The sequence below is a fragment of the Micropterus dolomieu genome, linkage group LG10, assembly GCF_021292245.1.
Source record: "Micropterus dolomieu isolate WLL.071019.BEF.003 ecotype Adirondacks linkage group LG10, ASM2129224v1, whole genome shotgun sequence".
In the NCBI taxonomy this organism is placed as follows: domain Eukaryota; kingdom Metazoa; phylum Chordata; class Actinopteri; order Centrarchiformes; family Centrarchidae; genus Micropterus; species Micropterus dolomieu.
Window position 1 is genome coordinate 16,050,107 of NC_060159.1, and position 19,762 is coordinate 16,069,868.

The window sequence follows — 19,762 nt, forward strand, 5'->3', positions numbered from 1 at the left end:
CTGAAATGCTTCCGGTTACAGTGATTTTCAGAATAAGTTTGGTATGCATTGAATTCTTAGCAAATTGTGAGGGAGAAACGTGCATTTGCATCAGATAGTTATTGCCAGGTATATTATACTCAAGTGTCTCTGTTATGTATTGGTTTTATAAGCATATTTCTAAAGTTTAATGGTGTAAGTATATGGTGGACGAGTGGGAAAATGATTTTATTTTATTTTCATAAATATATTAAGCTTATAATATGTATTATATTCATCTGTAGCTGTGGCTTGCGCTCTGATGGATTTTAAAAAAAAATCTCCCTATAGTTAGAGGGATTTCCGAGTTATGTCCTCTCATTCAGTGAAGAGCTATACCAACTTCTGAGAGGTTGACATAAATTTCTATTTGTAATGGAACTGCCGTATGCTGAATTTGGTCTTTAATATTTTATGAAAGGTAAAGCAAAACTTTATTTTATCTGTGAATTCTGTCTGTTTCTATCTGTGTATTCTGTCTAAGCTGAAAGTGTTTCTCATCTAATAGAATCACTTTGAAATGTACTTGAACAAAACAGGAAGACTGACATCAATGTCTTCTTGATTGGAATGAAGTGGATGATCCGTGTTTGAGCACCAGAGAGTATGAAATGAATATATATTGTCTCTTTATGTGAGCCAACGTACGTGCAGTCATAGAGTAATGCAGGCAGCTGATTGGTGAAATCATGATTGACATCACGTGGTGAGAAAAACAAGAGCCCCTCTGACTGACAACAGCAGAGCAGAGTGGTTGTGAAGTGTTGAAGTGATGCAGAGGAGAGTCTGCAGGTCAGGGATAAAGTGGGTTGAGCACGCTGCCACACCTGGCCCTTGTCTGAAGAGCAGGTTAGCCGAACAGCAAAACAAAAGCTCTCAGATTCAAAACGCCCTGCATGTCTACTTGTAGTTTATGTTTCCACTGCTGTAAAGAGATTGTTCTACCTTTGTGTCTCACCATCTCACTGATTTTGATAGAACCTGCTGCAGGGCATGTTGTCATCCTTACAAATTATACTGACTGTCCTATGGCACTAAGGTGTTCTAATTAAAATAGCAATTTCCTCAAATGTAATACTGCAACCACTGCTGGCTGACTGTGATGCATTTTTGTGTAGTGCTTTGATATTTAAATTATTATGCTGATAGGCCTGATGGGGGAGCTATAATTGAAAGTTTCTTTTTCTAAATGAAAAAGAACCCGAAAGCCTGCATGAATGACTGCAACAGTGCTTGTCTGATTATGAAGAAACTTCTGGCATGATTTTAGCCATGTTGATTTTAAAGCTGTTTGATGACCAGTTTCAGGGTAAATATCAACTTTTGATTTTGTTGTAGTTGACTCATACAGAATGTAACGAAACATTTAGCTTATATAACAAGCCTTCCCAATTGGCTATTGTGATCAGCACACAAGGAGTACACTGACTGTGAAATTGTCATGCTGCACAGTAACAGAATTTATTTTACCATTGCATATGTATGTGTTTTTCGATGCAATTCAAATCTGTAAGCACCAGGCAGCAAGTTCATTGCAACTTCTGCTAACCCCTCGGCCAGAAAACTCGGGGTAGTTTTTGACCAGGACTTGTGTTTTGAACCGCACGTAAAGAAAGTTGTTCAGTTATGTTTTTATCTGGATCTGGAGAAACTCGTCCATGCTTTCATCTCCTCCCGCCTCGATTATTTTGACTCACTTTATACCAGACTCAGTCAGAAATCAATTCATTACCTACAATTAGTACATAATGAGATCGGGTTCGCAGCGTCTGTTCCTGGTTTCATCTCACTTCTTAAGACTCATTTATACAAAAAAGCTTACGATGTGTGATGCGGAATTTATTTCTCCATTATTTGTATATTGACTTGTTTATGTTTTATTTATTAATTTCAAATCACTATTTGATGCATCACTTATATTTATTTTTCCTTTAATTGTACATTGAATTGTTTTATGTTTTATTTATTGCACACAAACAGGTGATACTGATTTTTATTTGACTTGTCTATGTTTTACATTAATTGCTGTAAAGCACTTTGTAACCTGTACTGAAAAGTGCTACCCAAATTTTTTGTTTAAACCTGCATTAACTGATTTTAGCCACTCTGGGTGAGTGGAAACAAGCTGTAAACACAACATTGACATATTATCAAGTTGATGGTGAACATGTTAGCAAACAGTATTTATACATCCAGCAGGCACGGAGCAACATTAGCATTCATCTAGAGTCGTGTTTTTGGCCATCCAATGAACAACGCTCCTCTGTGTTCACTAGCTAGTCGCTAACTTTGTTTGTCTGCTGTTTGGTGCTGGGCAGATGCCTGCTACATCTGCAAAAATGCTGAGTGAGAGGGAACCAAAACAGTAATGCTGCCAAAACATATAGCTGGAAGACAATCATTGAAGGAATTGCGGTCAGGAGATAATTCTCTGTGGGTTAATCACTACAGTGATCCCTTTTAAAAACATTACATTTACATTTAGCTGACGCCTTTATCCAAAGCGACTTACAATTGCTATATAAGTCAGAAAAGAAAAAACTTCAGTTGCAAATGTTTTACTTCTGTCCACTGTGCCATTTGTTGTGCTACATTAACAGTTTTAATACACTAAGCTTCTTGTTTACAACAGAAGATAATACATTTGCAGTTATAAAAGAGAGACTGTGTATCCAGCGCATTAGATGTTCAATGTAAGAATGACAGAATGGCCTGATTGTACTCTTCTTGCTCTGTCACTTTGTTTCATTCACCTTTTGTTTGTGTGTCTTGCATCCTTCCAACTCTCAGTAGCTCTTGAACACTTCATGAAAGAGGCTTCTTCAGAGGTGAAAGCATAAATTAAGAACACAAGCGCCCCTTTGATGAGCTAATACCTGTCTGCCAGCATCATTCAGTTGTTCACTATATGCCAAGAAACACACACATGGCTTGGCATCTGTGTTGGCCCAGACTTCCTCTGTCATTTTTACACACTCTGTCTCTCTTTCTCCTTCTGTCTCTCTCTCTCTCTGACCCAAAAGCATTTCTTCAGCCCATGGAGACTTTGACAAAAGCTAAAAAAAGACCCACTTTCCCATCTCCTATCGACGAAAGAGAAAAGAAGAGATATGGAAAGGAATGCAATCCTAGAGTGTCATTATAATGGATAATTTAAAAGGCAAGCTCTGCATCTGAAGAGAAAGAGTGCCTTCCCCCGTCACAACATAAACAGAGGCTGGTAAGAGCGGAACTTGTCTTCTCTTTATTTGTGCCACTGGGAAATATTACAGAAAGAGGGAAGGCTTCAAGGATAATGGCAACTACAAGAAACAAATCTCTCAGTGTCTGCCAATAGAGAAGTGTCTATTGAGAATCGCATGCATGTGTGTATATGAGGAAAAACTCATTGCCACATTTTATCTAACACAACAAGGTGTCTTAATTCATATCTTCACCACAGCTATTCAACAAGACAATTTCAAATCTTTCTGATTTTTCATAACTTTCAACAAATCCCATGAAAAGACCGAAACAAGCACTGTGTTAATCTGTATCTCAGTGCTTTTCCCACTCCACCTTTCGCCCAATCGACCCTGTACGCAGGATAAGCGGCTGACGATGGATGGGTCAATTCATGGTTGGTTTTGGTCTTTTCATGGTATTGATTGGTAATAAGAAAAAAAATGGACAAAATGTAGATGACAGTACATCTTTGTAATTCAGCTAGAAAAGACACCTGAAACCTTCTTTTAACGGTCTAATTTCAAAGATAAAAATCCTACATTAAGAACTTTCTCCAAACACACCAATTTGTACTAACAAACCTCAAACACACAAGGAGAAATCCTTTGAAGAGAAGGAGACAACAATCTTTTATCTACCGCAGCTCACAAAAAGCAACACAAAACAACACAAAAACTGACAGGCAGTGAAATGTAATTCAATCTTATTCTAATTTGTACGTGAAACTGTTTGTCTTGACTCTTTTTTACAAGGTAAAACAATATGTTTAATTTAATGAGCATCGTCTTTTCATTGTAAATATGTCTCCAGGTTGTGCATTGTTAAGAACGTCTTGAAAATGGTAGATTTTACCAAGGGTCCAACCAAAAAAAATGCCCTCAAAATTGTCTTCATTATAAAATTACTTCTTTAAGCAATTAAGATGGTAAACTGATTTTACTCTAAAAATGTTTGATTGTTTGACAATGCATTCATGCATACTTTCATGTAAAAAAGGTATAGGTCTTAGTCTTGCCAAAATCTGAACAATTTCATTTCATTTGTGTGAACGATAGAAGTAACCGTGCTGTATTTTGTCTCTCAGGTTCTTCCTGTTAGAAGATGATGGCTCCGAATTTGAGCTGCACTCATGCAGTGCTCAGCAGATCTCCAACAAATACTGCTAAAGCGAGGCTACAAGCCTCAGTCATCCTTAGCTGTCTTATTAATGTCCTCCTCATGTAACATACGGCTGACAACGGCCCCACAACAGACCAATGCCAAAAACCTCCTACCGCTCTGAAACGATGGGGGGAAAGAAATTGCATGAATGAACTGAAAAGTAGCATCAAGGTTGCTATAGCTGCTACTGACAAGTGTGAATGTTCCTTAAGGGCTATTTCATGGTGCAATGTGCCGCTGTATAAGTGTGTGAGAGGCGACTCTACTTGCCCTTTTCTAATGACTAAGATTACAGTTACAGTCAGTCACTGTCACTTAACATTCACTAACAGATAGAGAAAGAAAGGAAGAGGGAAAAAATTGAGAGGAAGAGTGAAAATCCAGAGAGGAGGTGTAATCAGAAAAGGGAGAGATTTTTACAATTAATGTTGATTCAGTACGGTCTTTATTTGTTCAAATAGATATCTGCATGCTTCTCTTTGATTGCTAAATGCGAAATGACTGACATTGCCTCAAAAAAAACTAAAACGAATGAGACAAACCCAAAAGGGAGAGAATGAACTGGAGGCATTGTTTCCCTCTCTAGTTTTTGTGTCTGCGACAGAAATAACAATTATTCATTGCTGGAGAACATTTCTATTCAGCGCTATTGCTATGTGGTCTAATTTTTCTTGGTTGCCTTGGTGACATGCACCACAGGAAGACAACGCAGCATCTCGCAGCCTTCCAGCCTGTTAACCAATTTCTTGCCATCAAGAGAGACGCACTCAACTGTGAATAAATAAATAGATAAAACACATCCATACCTGCCAATGAGGAGGAACTCCCCAAACACCCCCAGTCTCCTCATGGCCATCAGGAGACCTCGGACAGTCATGCCCTCGCAAAAACACACCACTACACGAGCTTTGGGAAGACGTTCCCGTAGTTTCCTTAAAAGACGATCGTAGTGCTTCTCCCCCGCATTACTATAGATCTTGTCCGAGTGGGCAATGCATAAGCCTTCCAGAGAGGCCAGCTCCTTGAAAGACTCCATGCCACTCTCCCCGTAGCTACCTACAGATGATAAGGAAAAGACATAGAAAGAGTTAATAAATAGTAAGAGCTGGAAAGCATTCTGTCCTTACTGGAATCACGCAATAAAACATTTCCTTGTGAAATGTCTTATCACTGTCTGAGAATCCTATTTCTTAAATTAGCCTTTGTGGATATGGATAATATTCTGGCTTTAGCATTTCCCTTAAATGTGAGCTCAAAATATGTAAATTATTCTCTTGATTATAAATGACGTTTTAGTGATAAGAAAGCATCCCGTGTCTTATTAGTTGTGTAATTGCTTTCAAGCATGCATAACCCTTCACTCACAGCAGTTGTTTGGAGCATCATGTCCTGACTGAGATGAAGCTCTGATCCTCTGATGAGTGTCAGATAGTTTACTGGCAACTGATTGCAATCAAAGCCAAAAGGGGGGACGATAGCTATCCTTGTTTAACTGCACACCATCCCAATTAAGAGCCCTGCAAAGCTGTTTGAGTCCAGATCTTCTATTGCCATTCGGACTGCAGCGCTTGACTAATCTGTCATCACGATCAAGATTGTTGAGAAAGCCCACAGCTCTTCAGCGCGAGAGCTGGATTACACAGGCAATCCAATCACTTGTGCATACTTCAACATGTGTCTGTGTTTGAATGTGCATGCTGTCAAAAGAAAACGCACAGCCCACATCAATAAAAATCTGAATACGTTTGTTGTGCGATTGCCTTGATGCGAGGCCAGGCTCCTGAGGGCCTCCATGCCACTCTCCCCTTATATAGGTGATGAAGTACAAATGCTCTATCTGTGCATGGTGTGGCTTTATAGAGCAAGGAAGACAGCAGCTGAAGTAGGCATCACAGAAATGCATTTACTTTGGCACACAATGGGCCCATGTGTTGGTTTTCCAATAGTCCTTTGATGATATTTTCAATTGCCTCGTTTCATTCTCCCTCTGCTAAATGGAATAATGATATCCAATTATTTTACTCTTTCCATCCAGGCTGTTATACAGGTGGGTGGTAGTGCATTAGTTCACAGCCCATTTGACAATGACCACCAAAAAAAACTGCTTTGTGTATTCCTACCAGACTGATCATGATGGGACAGGTAATTTATGCAGTTTCACAGCCCTAGCTGTTGCTACGGGAACGAGCTACATTTATAACATCTAAGGTGGCAGAGAGGGAATACTCATGAGCTTAAGCCAGTCGTGACCACTTTTTTAGAGATAACTAAAGATGAACAAACAAGTGGATTTACATTTGACTCCGCAAAGGTCAGGTCTGCATCAGACAAATTATGATGTGAAGTCTCAATTATAAACATTTACTGTGGCTGCAAACTTTCCAGCTTTGTAACTTACAAAACTGAACATGTAGTCAGTGTAATGATCTGTATTTCCAGAATATCTGCATGGAAAACAAAATAAATAATTTAATTCCAATAAAAGCTTACAAGTTTGTACTTGAAACTGCTTTTACCACTCCCACTATAGCCTACTGAGTAAGTGTTGTTGCTTGCAATCAGATTCATCCTTTCCCTGGCTGGTCTTTCATTACTCTGAAATTATGACTTCAGTCCCAGAGGATCCTCCTGTAGGTATGTTGAAGGTCAGACAGTTGACGCCACCTAGTTATGCCTCCAGGTACTACAGTTCCCTAACTCCCTCTATTCATCTATCTGATAGCAACCTGTGACAAAGTCCCTCTTCGGCACCTGGCTATAATAGGACTTTTAAGATTTTTTGCACTCCCCATGAGCCCGCTGCTCCTCGGGGGGGATCCTGGGTAATGTAGCCTGTCAGTCATAATTTGGGTGCACATCACTGACTGTGTTTCACTAAGACTTTAATGAAAAGCTATGGACATAATTCACTTCACAGTAATTACTCTGTCTACCCAACCGCTCTCTCCCTTTTACCTCCTGCCGCCACCATAATACACTGTTGTGCTGTTCGGCTGAACAAATTAGCAAAAGTTCTCAAAAAGAAAGTAAGCTGATCATGGTATGAAACTACTTTTACTGCTGGGGGTTCTGTGGCGATATGACATTCTTTTTAATTTGTATGTATCTGGTGGAATTTCCATCTAAGCCTCTTCCTTCTGACTTAACTAATTTAACATTTCCAGAAGAACTCTTAATCTAAATCTCTCCAAAACGAGAGACCACCAATGTTTACTCAACATACAGTCCGTACTCTAGTGCAGGTAATTAAATAAATGCATGCACAGCTGTATGATTATGAATGGGATTTGGAACATGCTTGATGATTTGGAACATGCTTGATGTAATGTGCACACAACCCTCAACTCCAGACAACTGCAGAAAAATCCTATTGAAGAGATCCTTACTTATGCACATATGTGGATGCAACAACTTGCACTAAAAATCTTGAGAGCAAAAGACTGAGACAGGAAGATACTCTAGATAGAGGGGTAAAGGAGTGACTTTACCAAATCCTCTTAAGAGATAGACATGGAAGTGCACCAGCACAGTTGCACTCAAAGACCAATAATGAAATTGGGAAAATGGAATTGTGTGTGGCCCCAAAACCCACATTTTAGCTGGTCTGTGCACATTTGTTTGGTCATTTTATCAAATTATTTAATCAGTCAGATGTTTACCATACATGAGTAATCATCTTTCCACAGTCCCCAGTACATCTCAACTTTACATCTCTCCAGAATCTATCTACAAAGTCTTGTGGGGGAAAAAAAACATTTTCAAAATGACAGCATAAAACATCACAGCAATTGTCTCTCTCAAACTATAATCACTAAGAATAGTGTAGTGATGCCATGGGTAATTAAAACACCATTATGAATTATGAGGACACTATAAACCTACTAACAGATAACATGGCTGATGGCACATTATGGTGATTTTCCAGTTAAAGAGGTCAGTGAAGGGGGTCTCACCCTCAGTATGCACCGCAGACACGTAGGTCCAGTTGTATCGCTTGACAATGTCCAGCATGGCCCGGGCCTGGAGGGTGTCTGAGGGCACGACCCTCAGGAAGTACTTGAACAGAGTCTTGTCACTCAGGTCAGTGCTTGTGGCAGAGTAGGCGATCTGTGGGATGTTGAAGAGCTGCAAAAGGTTCTGCACCTGAATGGCCACAGAGCTGGATCCCGGTCCGATCACTCCGGCGATGGGCTTCTTGGTGGGTGGAGGCTGGTGGGACGGGGTGCCGTCAATGCACCATTTGGACCCGTCCTTATCATCCCGAATGGAGATAAGGGAGTCCCGGATGAACTCGATGCTCTGCTCCAGGGCAACAGAGGAGTGCCAGCAGGAGTCTCGGATCTCACAGCCCAGGCTGATGTTGGGGAGCAGGTTTGGGTCTGCGTTGATCCGGTCCAATGTGTGGAACATTGCCTCCACCCTTTGGATGCCATACTGCTCGCGGACGTCCCCGCACTTCCGCTCTGCCACCTTCTCCGCAGACGGCTGGTGGTGGACGGAGAAGAGCGCCCCGATGATCACGTCTCCGTCCATACGAGCCACGGAGCGGGACACGGCGCGGGGGACCACCGACCGCTCATTGATGCTGCTGCTGTGGGAGAGCACGAGGACGCGGTAGAAGAATGTGGGGAGACACAGGAGAGCGAAGAGACCCATCTTTACGCGTGCCATATTGTGCCACATAGCGTGAGCCGTGCCAACTGTGCAGGCATACTATCCTCTGTCTGTCAGTACATCCACGTTTATCCCAGCGACCGTGATCTGTGAGCACGACACCCGGGGCATATCCGCACACACCTGCAGAAAAATAAGACAAACTGCCGTGACATGTAAGCTGGGAGAAAAGAGGACAGATGTGCTTAAGATTTATGTAGGAAGAGTTGACTAAGCACGCATGCTCCTTTCCATCAACGCCCTGTTTCACACTGCTACAGCTGGCAACAGTCCTCATGCCTCTTTTATACCATCGAGGTGCTTTTGAGCAAGGCACTTAACTCACACCCACTAAATAGTGTTTGAACGGGGCTACTGTCCACTGAAAGTTGCCCCACCGTGTAGGTGATTAGCTCTGGAGGGAGCAGCCAGGTACTTAATTCTTAGTCGTGTTTTATTACAAAAAGCCAGTACGTATTGGGAGAGGCTGAAAGTAGTGTGCTAGCTGTCCATTGAGAAAATGAGGCAGAAACCACATTTCAGCACCGTGGACAGCGCGCTTTCCAAACATGTTACAAAGACGTCTTTGGCACTGCTGCCTGGGCTCGTCATTTCTCCACATTCTTCACGATTTGACTCGGCTAGTTTCTAATAAAGCCGAGAAACTACAATCCTTCCACAGTAGACTCCTATTTGAATTCTACATGAGGATGCAAACAAGATACCCTTGACTGTTTGTTTTAAACCCTAATCTGCACTCTTCTTCTTATCTGTCGTGCAGCATAAGTCACCATCGGTTGATAGGCCTTATAATAACAATAATAATACTGATCATAATAATACGCGAACTAAGGGAATGTTTCAGCAAGATTCGTCTGTTCTCAACAGCCCATGTTACATTATATTCATCTTTATCCATCTATCTTTTTATACTATTTACATCGTACATATATTTTAAGCTGCTTTTATTGTGTCTATTCCATCAAAACTTACCTGAATCCTTGAGACATGTCGCGTGCCTTCGTCCGTCTTCTGTAAGCGCGTGGTGCTAGGCTGTATCACTTGAGTCTGTCTCTCCCCCCCCCACACACACACCCCAACTCGATACATGAAGATCCCCCAGCAACCATCGCCTTTTCTACAGTATTTACCTCTTTATGCCTGCAAGTATTTAAAACGTGTATTATGAGAGTTAGACCTTATGTTTTGTCATAGCTAAAATGACAATTTAAAAAAAATCCACATTTTCTGTCATGTATAATACATTATAAAAATAACACCAGTGGAGCATTTGAGCTTCTATGCAAGGTATTTTCTCCACTTCATATAAGCAGGCTTGGAAATGTTTGGAGGAAAGGCACAGCCTATTAGATGCATTAAATATAATGTAGGCTATAATATATATGTAGTCTATATAATATAAGTATGTGTGTGATTGTGTATAGGAGGCGTCCCATTTTTAATATGCCATCATAAATATTTGTAGCAACTTAATATTCATGTGTTATTTTGAGATTGGGAGAGAGAGTGAGATCATTGGTGTCAGGCGTTAATCACCACATGAATTATATGACGGCTCACTGTAACTGAAGGGAGTTTATAGGATGTTAGACTGACAAGTGCTAACAACAAGCAGACAGAACCGTCAAAGCCGCTGTCTTTCATGACTTATATTCCTCATATGTTCAGTTCTTGAGTTTACTTGAGGGCCTCTGGCTTCTGATCAACCATATACAATGGATGTGTTCAGCACCATGGACAGCAGTCAACAGTTTGCATCGCGCCATCTAGCGTTTGGCTGAAGGTCACTGATGACACTTCAGTCATGAGGTCAACGGAGGCCAATCATAGATCTCAGTTTTGCCGCTCTTTAACCTGCTGAATGGAGCTTTATTTTCTACTCTAGTCTGAGAGGAAAACACGTTGTCATTGGAAAATAAATTGCATAAAGAATATAGTTTGTTCATATCAGTGTGTTTCTTATGGTGATCACTGTCATCTACTATCACTGAATAGAAACAACCCCTCAGTGATGAAGAGTGAGTCTTGATGGTTTAGCAGTACCCCACAACTGATCCCACACAGAAGATACAGCCTTCTCCCCCGGGGTGCATGCAGTTTACACGCTATGGTCCTGTCGTGACTCATGCCAGGCGGTATAAATCACAAATAAACTTATAAAGGAGCCACTATGACACTGCCACTTCTGGTTCCCGGGGCTTCGGGAGCGAGCATCTGATATTGAACCTGAATAAAAGTGACATGTTTGGAAGGAGAGACTACTTGGATGCTGCAGCCACACTTCGAGGCAAAGGGCGACTGCAGTAGGCTACTCGGTTTATTCGAGGACTGGAGTCTGCGTGGGTTGACGGCTTTTCGGCAATGACTTAAGCAGTAGGCTGCTGTTATTTTTACGATGTAGTATTAGTCAAAAGAGACCGATCAATTTCAATAATAATATGAATAGGTATAGGCTATATTGTGATGTTCTTCTTTCCAGTTTCCTGCTCTGTTTCCCCCTTTTACTTAATAATAGGCTATTGGTGTCACCGTAATTGTTTACGTCTGTGAAAAAATTGGATGATCAAAAAAAAAAAAAAAAAATACACATAGACCTACATTTGTCTTTTATTTCCTCAAAACATGAACCCCATCAATCAATCCAAAAAATAATTTCATGTTAGACCTCGTTTGCGAAACTCGGGGGAATCAGGAAAGTTGGCATTTACTCAGCAAGATTTGTCCTTTTCATCGAAGTGGGATTGATAGACTATTAAAAATGCGACAGACCACAGCACAAAGAATCTTAAATTACTAGGTTTGCTGTATACAATATGTAAAAGTGTGTGTGTGTGTGTGTGATCTGGAGTCTGGTCTTGTCATTGCAGACCTTTGGGTGGTCTCTTTCATTCTCTCACTTTCAGTGCTGGACTTACCAATCTATTAGTGTAGTTTAGTTTTTTTATGCTTGCCTTGCTCTGGTAGTTAACGTCAGAGCACGTTTGGAAGACTTCTTGAGATTAATATACTGCATATTGGATTTGCAAATGCACAAATTGAAAACAGTCTGAAAATCCAAGCAAATGCTAACATTGCATTTTGTTCTCATGCAAAATCCCTTGAACATAGGTTTTATACAGCATACAACTTATAGCCTAATAACTCTTCTGTATAACCAATATAAGCTTTTGCATATAGCCCTACAATAGTAAGTCATTTGAGTTTAGAGTAGGCTATATAACGATTTTAATAGGAAAACTCATTGAAAATTCTCCTTCTTATAGAAAGATTATTTTGGATTTTATATCATGTAAATGGTGGTGGTCCCACTGACTGCATAGGTTTGTTTCAACACCTTATGACAAGTGTGTTCAGTACAGCTAAGCACTGTTCTGCTGTTGTGTCCATGAGTCAGCGCCTCCAGCTCCAGGGGTGATTTACTGTTATATAGGTGACCCCGACCTCGAAACGTGGCGTCTCCTTCAAGTCAAACAATTACCAGCTAGGAGGCCGCAAAAATAATGCAACAGTGACCTCTCCTGTTTGTCACTGGTCACTGCATGTTGTTTAAAAAAAACAAATGCGTAAGAAGATGTATCAGGCAATGTAATTAGGACAGCAGGTCGGTTGATGTGATTTGCGGGGGAGGCCAAGTGAGTTTTGTGTCTGATTTATTTATTGATAATGGACACATATGCCCAAAAATGAACTGCCGTGCCATGAATGTGTCGTAACGTCCAGTCACCTATAAAGAATTCGTGTCTGTTTGCAAAGATATTTCAAATGGTTTTATTTAATTAATAGGTGGTTATATCACTTATTCTAAATGCAGAAATAAGCATACTGGAAATTAATGAACCACCAATCTCTTTTACAATATTTGTAGTCGACAGATTTGTATAGTCTCTAACCTAATTCTAATTAGGCTTTAATAACATAAGAGTACGATTTTAAACTGTTTGTTGAAAATATAATACAGAGTTTATTTTAAGTAGAATTAATTTCAGTGTTCATTAGTTAATCTTTTAGGTAAATTCTTGACATTTTTTTAAACTCTCCTTACGGTTTAACATTTCTGCAAAGTTGTTTAAGATTACAAAGGAGTATCTATCTACACAAATACATTTTATTGTATTTTTTTTTACTTTACTTGTTGTTTTCCTTTATTCGTGTCATATGACGTGAGCACTTGTAGTGATAAATGTGAAATTGATGTAACGTTACAAGTTAGTCAATAAAGTTTTGAGCAGAAAAAAGGAGGTTGAGTGAAAAGAACTGTAGCTAGCATCGTTAGCAGTTTCTGCACAGAGGTACTACATGGACAGCTAATTGTGTTTATATATATATAGCAACCAAACATTTTATCATACGTTTTCCTGTGACACAACGATAAGGTGAGAAGCTACTCACATGCTAACAGTAACATTATCTTGCTAATTTAGTTTGTTGTGAACTTCCGAGCTGGCTAGTTGTTGTTAGCCAACATTAGCCGGGTAAGCTATCTTTCCATTGTTAGAAAAACAAGTTGATTTATTATTAACAGTTGACAACAATCTGGCTTGCTGTAGGGGAGCTCATAAAAGCTAATGTACACAGTAGCAAAGGCGTCTCTTGTTATCGCCGGTTCATTTGCTACAGTGCTGGTTGTAAGAAAACTTTAACTGTCAGGAACTAACGTTAGCTAACAGTTACATCAACTCACTGTATATTTCTGGTAGGCTGCTGCCTTACTTGTTATCAGTGTATCCTCTTATTTTGGGCTCTTATTAAGTTAAATGAGCCAGCTTGATTAAATGCTGGCTAAAAACTAAAGTAACAAAAGCTGTTGGGGATATATTCACCACCGTTTAGTTTTGTTAAAATGTATGATTTTATGGCTTAACTAGTCAACGTTAACGAAGTGATGTACGATTACTGATGTCCATGCAAGCCGCATTTATAACCTTAGCCGAAGACTTTGAAGTGACAGAATAGATGTTCCTTTTCAAATGTACGTTTACATATAAATACATTGTTCAATAATGTGGTTATGGAAATAGACAGGTGATGTCAGTAGTAGTATCATCCCATATGAAATTATCTAAATTCTGTGGCAACCAAGTTGGATGTACTGAAAGGAATACACAAGTACTACCATCACCAGCTGGGTTCCTATTCCATACTGCTTATTAGTTGCAGGTAGTATACTTCATACTGATCTTTATAGAAAGAGAAACGTTAAATGTTTTTTTTCTTCAAAGATTTAATACTGAATTGCTATATGTTCTAGGGTCTATCTGAAGTTTTTTCACGACTTCCCAAATTAAAGACATTGTTATTGAGCTTCCTAATAAGGTCCTTTAAAGACCAGGGGGTGGAGTGGGGGCACTGTTTCACAGGCTTCTGCGGGCTCTAGATATGGCAAGAGACAGAACCCCGGTACCACAGACAATTTAGGTTTGCTTAGTCATTTAGTTTCTTTGATTGTCCCATTTTATTGATTTTGTTAGAGTATTATCATGAGCAGGCTGTTACGTTACTACGTCTGTGTTGATTTTAAACCACAAATGCCAAGATATTATAAAAGTTCTACCATGCAAATATTTAACTTTTCTGCTCTACTGAAATATTTTTCATCCTGCCATAAAACTATTTTGATCATTTACATTCATTTTTCATGTGAAAACCTTTCATCGTTCCAGCTTGACAATGTGAATATTTGGCATCTTTCTGCATTGAGTACTTTCTAAGTATATTGAATACCTTTTTAAGTATATTTTTATTCTTACAGCGTGGTACTTTTTCTAAAGTAAAGAATCTGAGTACTTTTTCCACAGCTGTCCCTCTGTCTATCAAGGTAAACAAAGACTTATTAATAATTACATTAAATAATTAGACTGTTTTCTAACAAGTTAAGTTAGCACACCCACAGCCAAACAGCACCTCTGTATTACAGACTGAGATTGTTATCCATAACAAGATCCAGTGGAAAGTGTAGGCCACTGAGTTGTGCCAGCCACTTTGGTGGATGAAAGAGATGCAAAGGCAGCTAGCAATCCAATCACAATGTAACCCTTGCTGTAAATGAATGCCATGTCTTGGATAAGAATAAATACAGTGTTTGAAATAGTAGTAAACCATGATTCAGCATAACAGTAACCCCAGATCACTTTTCAAAGATCAATGGATAGACTGCCATTGATTCATCAGACCTTGCTAGTGTTCAGTCAACTGAACCAGACGAATGTTGATGGTTTTAAACGTTTATTTAGTCAGCTGTAATTTAGAATTTTCAGCCAGCCTGTTGTTTAGTTGGACACGGTCTAAAAAGTTTTGGAGCTTTCTTTGTGTTTATGCCACAAAAATCTTTGGATCTTTAAGACCTGGATCTCAGCAAGCACAGTGACATCTGGTGGTTTGCAGTAACAATAGCAGCCATTCACAACTGGATCAAAGCTCTGGTACAACACTGCTGATTTCATAGTTTCAATATTAAATGTTTGCATCTAAAGTCTTTTATTATCTATCTATTATATTCTTATTCAGAAAGGCTGCAGTAAATGCATATATTATTGTGCAAAATGTGTTGTCCAGATAGCCTACATATAAAATATTTCTTTTGACATGAAATATGAAAGTACCTGGTGTGGTATAGGTCATGTCCATTGTGGAATGTGTTTTCCCTTCACGGTCAACAAGACAAAACATTTATGTGACATTTCATTTGAGTGACAATGTGGTGTGACTGGAAAATGATACTCATTAAAAATATTACTTTTATTAAATGTTGTTACTTGCTAGGTCAAAATGTTCTTTTACTTATCTTATTGTCTTTTCTGTATTATTCTCCTCCTTACTCATTCTTCCAATGTTACAGTATGTATCAGCTGAGCAAATCGTTTGGCTGCAAAACTCAAATTCAGTGAAGTTCATTTTGAAGTACTAGTGACCTGTGGCGCTTTTAACATCATCAGTCATGTGGTAGTAAGCCCCACCCCACCCTTTTGCTTGTCTTCTCTTTAATAAATTGACATTATTTGCTCTTGTTTGCTTATTTGGCAGAACAGTGGATTTTCTCAGAGTCGGAAGCTTTAAATGTCCTCAGCTCTGAAGATGGAGGACCATGTTCACTGTATGTCCTGTGTTAACCAGAGATGCGTGGTCAGACCCCAGTCAGGCATTTCATGTGATCTTATCACTTGTCCTCTGGTGTGTGGTGCTGTATTTCACTCCTGCAAAGTTGATGAGCACCACCTGATGTGCCCGCTGATGAGGGTCCCCTGCCTTAATAGTGGCTATGGCTGCCCTGCCACTCTGCTGCGCAGCCAGATGTATGCACACCTCGAAGTGTGTCCAGCTGGAGCGGTGTGCTGCACCATGGAGTGGAACAGATGGCCAATTAGCTGCCTGGACTATACTTCCTATGAGAGCCTGAGCCGTGGTGTGGAGGAGGCAGAGCAGCTGGACATGGCACTTGCCCTTCAGGACCAGCGTACACTACTGGAGTCCCTCAAGGTGATTGCCATGGCACCTACTGCAGAGGGAGAGTCACTTGTACATGTTAATAAGGAGAACAGGGCAACAGACGCAGCTTTGCTTACATCTACCCCTGAGGCCCCCACCTATATTGAGTCCCCTTCACAGTCATCATCCTCACATCAGCCACAACCTCCCCCACCAGGTTCAGCGAAGGAGAAAATTATCAGTGGAATTAATGGCTTGAATGAGGAGCACTTCAGTAAACTCTATGATGCCACAGTTGAGACTGCAAGAAGCTTAGCTGCTGCTTTAGAATTTGTTAGCAGTGCCAAGTCTGTTGACAGCAGCACAGAGTGTGTAAACAGAGATGCTGCCATGCAGAAGAGTAGATTAGGCAACAGTGGAGACCTTCAGAATGGACTAGAAGACAAAACACCTGCAGCTACTGATGGTTTGAATAAGAAAGAGATGGAGGAGCAAAGTGTTTGTTCTAGCTGTTTGCGAGGAAATGGGGCTCTGAAAGGGGCAGATCCAAGGATTTTAAACACAACAGACGGACCACTGTCAGGAGCAGTGGAAGCCAGTGTGGAGACAGCCTGTCCTGTTGAGGTGGAACATGACAGGAATGCTGGAGTTGTCCAGGAGCCAGTCACCCCTTCAATGGCATCTCCAGTGCATGTCAGCCAGGGTGTGGCACAGAGGGCTGGTCATGTGGTCCTGGAAGACAGGGGGCTAGTTCTTTTAGAAAGACATGGGCCTGAACATAAGTTCCACAACTACCAGTTTTTTAGGGGCCAGGGCCAATGGTCATTACCTAATGGACGGATAGGTTTCATCCCAGACAGGTCACTATATAGATTGCGACCCAAAATGGAGGACAAGGCAGTGGATACCTCAGACCTGGAGCAGGATGAGGACCCCATGGGTCTGGGAGAGATTGATCTGATAACAGCAGCCCTCCTCTTCTGTTTAGAGGAGTCCAGAGAGTGCAGAAGGATCTCTGATACAGTCTATGTTGATGGCTACCGTGTTGACTTTGGCACACAGACTTTCACATTCCCTGCAGCTATTTTGGTAACCAACACTAGAGTGGGCGACATGGCCTCTGCATCTGCCTGTGACCATGCTGCCCCCCAGCTCTCCTACCCTAGCCCTTTCCGCACTCTCCGCCTCGGCCTTGTCCTGGAGGCTCTGGAGGTGGAGGCGGTCCCACATAATCGCTACCTCCCTCCTAACCCCCGCTACCAGCACATGTTCCCTTTCGTCTGTGGTCAGTCATTCCGCCGGGACCACTTTTCCTCCCATTTCACAAATGTCCATGGTGACATTCACGCTGGTCTCAATGGGTGGATGGAGCGACGCTGCCCCCTGGCATATTATGGCTGCACGTTTTCGCAGCGGAGGTTTTACCCATCCACCCATGGGGCCAAGGTGATTCATGACAGGCATCTCAGGTCCTTCGGGGTTCAGCCATGCCCAAAGGCAGAACTTCCTAGTGACTGCCAGTCTGACCAATTCAGTGGACTTCCCATTGAGATACTGTGGCACATAGCTGGGTTCCTGGATAGTTTCAGCCTGTGCCAGCTGTCATTGGTGTCACGGACTATGAGGGAGGTGTGTGCCAGCCTCCTCCAGACCAGGGGCATAGTGGAGGTGCAGTGGGAGCGGAGACAGTGTCCTGGTGCTCCTGGCACTGTGTCATGGCATATCAAAAATAGAGTGAGTAGAAAACCTGTACTGTAAACCTACTGTATGTAATTGTTTTATAAATGCATGTGCTTTTGTAAAAGGCAACATTCCAAATAGCTGATGTGCAACTGTAGCTCTGCAGTAAAATACTGTGACCATATTTTTAACAACATGGAATAAAAATAATTATTACAAACCTGTTTTAAAGATTGATTTTGTGGAGTAACGTCCCCAAAGCTTAAAATTAATGTTTTGAACATTTTAAAATTTAAAAGGAATAGTTTGATATCTTGGGAGATGCCCCTATTCGCTTTCTTGCTGAGAGATAGATGAGTAGATTAAAACCATTCTTAAGTCTGTTCGGTAGCTGGAGCCAGCAACCAGTTAGCTTTGCCCAGCACAAAGACTGCAGCAGCTAGCCTGACTCAACAAAATCCAGCTACCAACAAGTTATGTCTTGTTTGTTTGTTCCGTGCAAAAAACATACTGTAAAAACAATTTGACTATTTCTTCGCTGGAAGCAGTAACTTCCAGGAGTCTCCTCTTGTTGTCCAGCAAGTGGTCCCGTCGCCCCCCCCCTCCCCGAAAGAAAGTCGGGGGAAAAAAAAAAAACAACGTGAAAATGGGAGCCCCTCTACAGTTTTTTGACAAGCACTGCACTCTTCATTCCATGTATTTTTATTTTATTTACCATTACAGGTGTGGAGATTCAGCACTGCGTTCAGCCCAGTGTTGTCGTGGGGGTTCAATGATCTCCCCAGCATGTCGGACCATCTTAAGAAGTGCCACTACAACACAGTGGAGCACAAGACCGAGCCTGTGCCCCTTCCTGCCATGTGCACTGCGCGAGATGGACACTCGCTGCGTCGCGTCCTGCGTCACGTTAACACCTGACTGAACGAGGCGGACCTCTCATAGCTGCACGCGATTCACTGTGGTGTTATGAGGATGTTGCAATTAAAGATTTTCTGTCTTGAAACCAGTTAACTCTTCCTGTATTAAACTAGATTATGAAGAAGCCTTAATGAAATAACTTGCTTGCCGCAGTGAAAGTCTGTTGTTGTGGGTGTCTCTATGTGGAGAAAAATGTATTTAGCATTTAGCTTTGCATGGATTTGTGCTGGAAATGCGCCCATAATCTGGTAAGATAAAGTATATTTTCTTGAAGAAAAATATGTACAATAGATTTATATTATTCTATATGATACACTGAGAAAGTGGAATTTAAGTGTCACTATCTTGCCTTTCAGTAGTAGCCATTGGGGATAAAGCAGATTGTTGGTTATATTGCACTATTTCTGTGTGACAGAATTTATGCCAGCACTTTACACAAGATTTGCTAACCCCTCCTTTGTTGACACGTGACCCTAAATGATATCCAGTCTTTCTGATTCCCATGGAGTATGTCAACCCAATGTTGTATGGGTTTGTAGGATGTCAGGATGTGAGTCAAAACATATGGATATTAATTTGTGCATAGCCCGATAATGCATGTAATTTGCTACCATTTAATAAAGTCTTTACAGCATTTTATATATTTGTTTGTCTTTAAAGCGCT

General features: G+C 40.9%; 2 protein-coding genes across 3 annotated transcripts in view; one reads left to right on the forward strand and one right to left on the reverse strand.

Moving 5' to 3' along the window:
• The window catches only part of grm1a (glutamate receptor, metabotropic 1a), a 34,314-nt gene extending 25,239 nt beyond the window's left edge, over nt 1–9,075 (reverse strand). The window contains exons 1-2 of the mRNA XM_046060668.1: nt 8,358–9,075; nt 5,211–5,460 (exon numbers count right to left, since the gene is read on the reverse strand). Coding sequence (XP_045916624.1) covers nt 5,211–5,460; nt 8,358–9,075 — 968 coding nt within the window. The remainder of the gene's footprint in view (nt 1–5,210; nt 5,461–8,357) is intronic.
• Nucleotides 9,076–13,293: 4,218 nt separating this feature from the next.
• Nucleotides 13,294–19,737, forward strand: LOC123977875 (F-box only protein 30-like). Of its 2 annotated transcripts, none has more exons than XM_046060893.1 (3): nt 13,294–13,451; nt 16,099–18,234; nt 18,904–19,737. In XM_046060893.1, the coding sequence occupies exons 2-3, from the start codon at nt 16,132–16,134 to the stop codon at nt 19,096–19,098; spliced, it is 2,298 nt and encodes a 765-aa protein (XP_045916849.1). In that variant the 5' UTR covers nt 13,294–13,451; nt 16,099–16,131; the 3' UTR covers nt 19,099–19,737. The 2 variants fall into 2 exon arrangements, with proteins under 2 accessions (XP_045916849.1, XP_045916850.1); XM_046060894.1 differs by having other exon boundaries at nt 13,296–13,451; nt 16,104–18,234.
• Nucleotides 19,738–19,762: the final 25 nt, after the last annotated feature.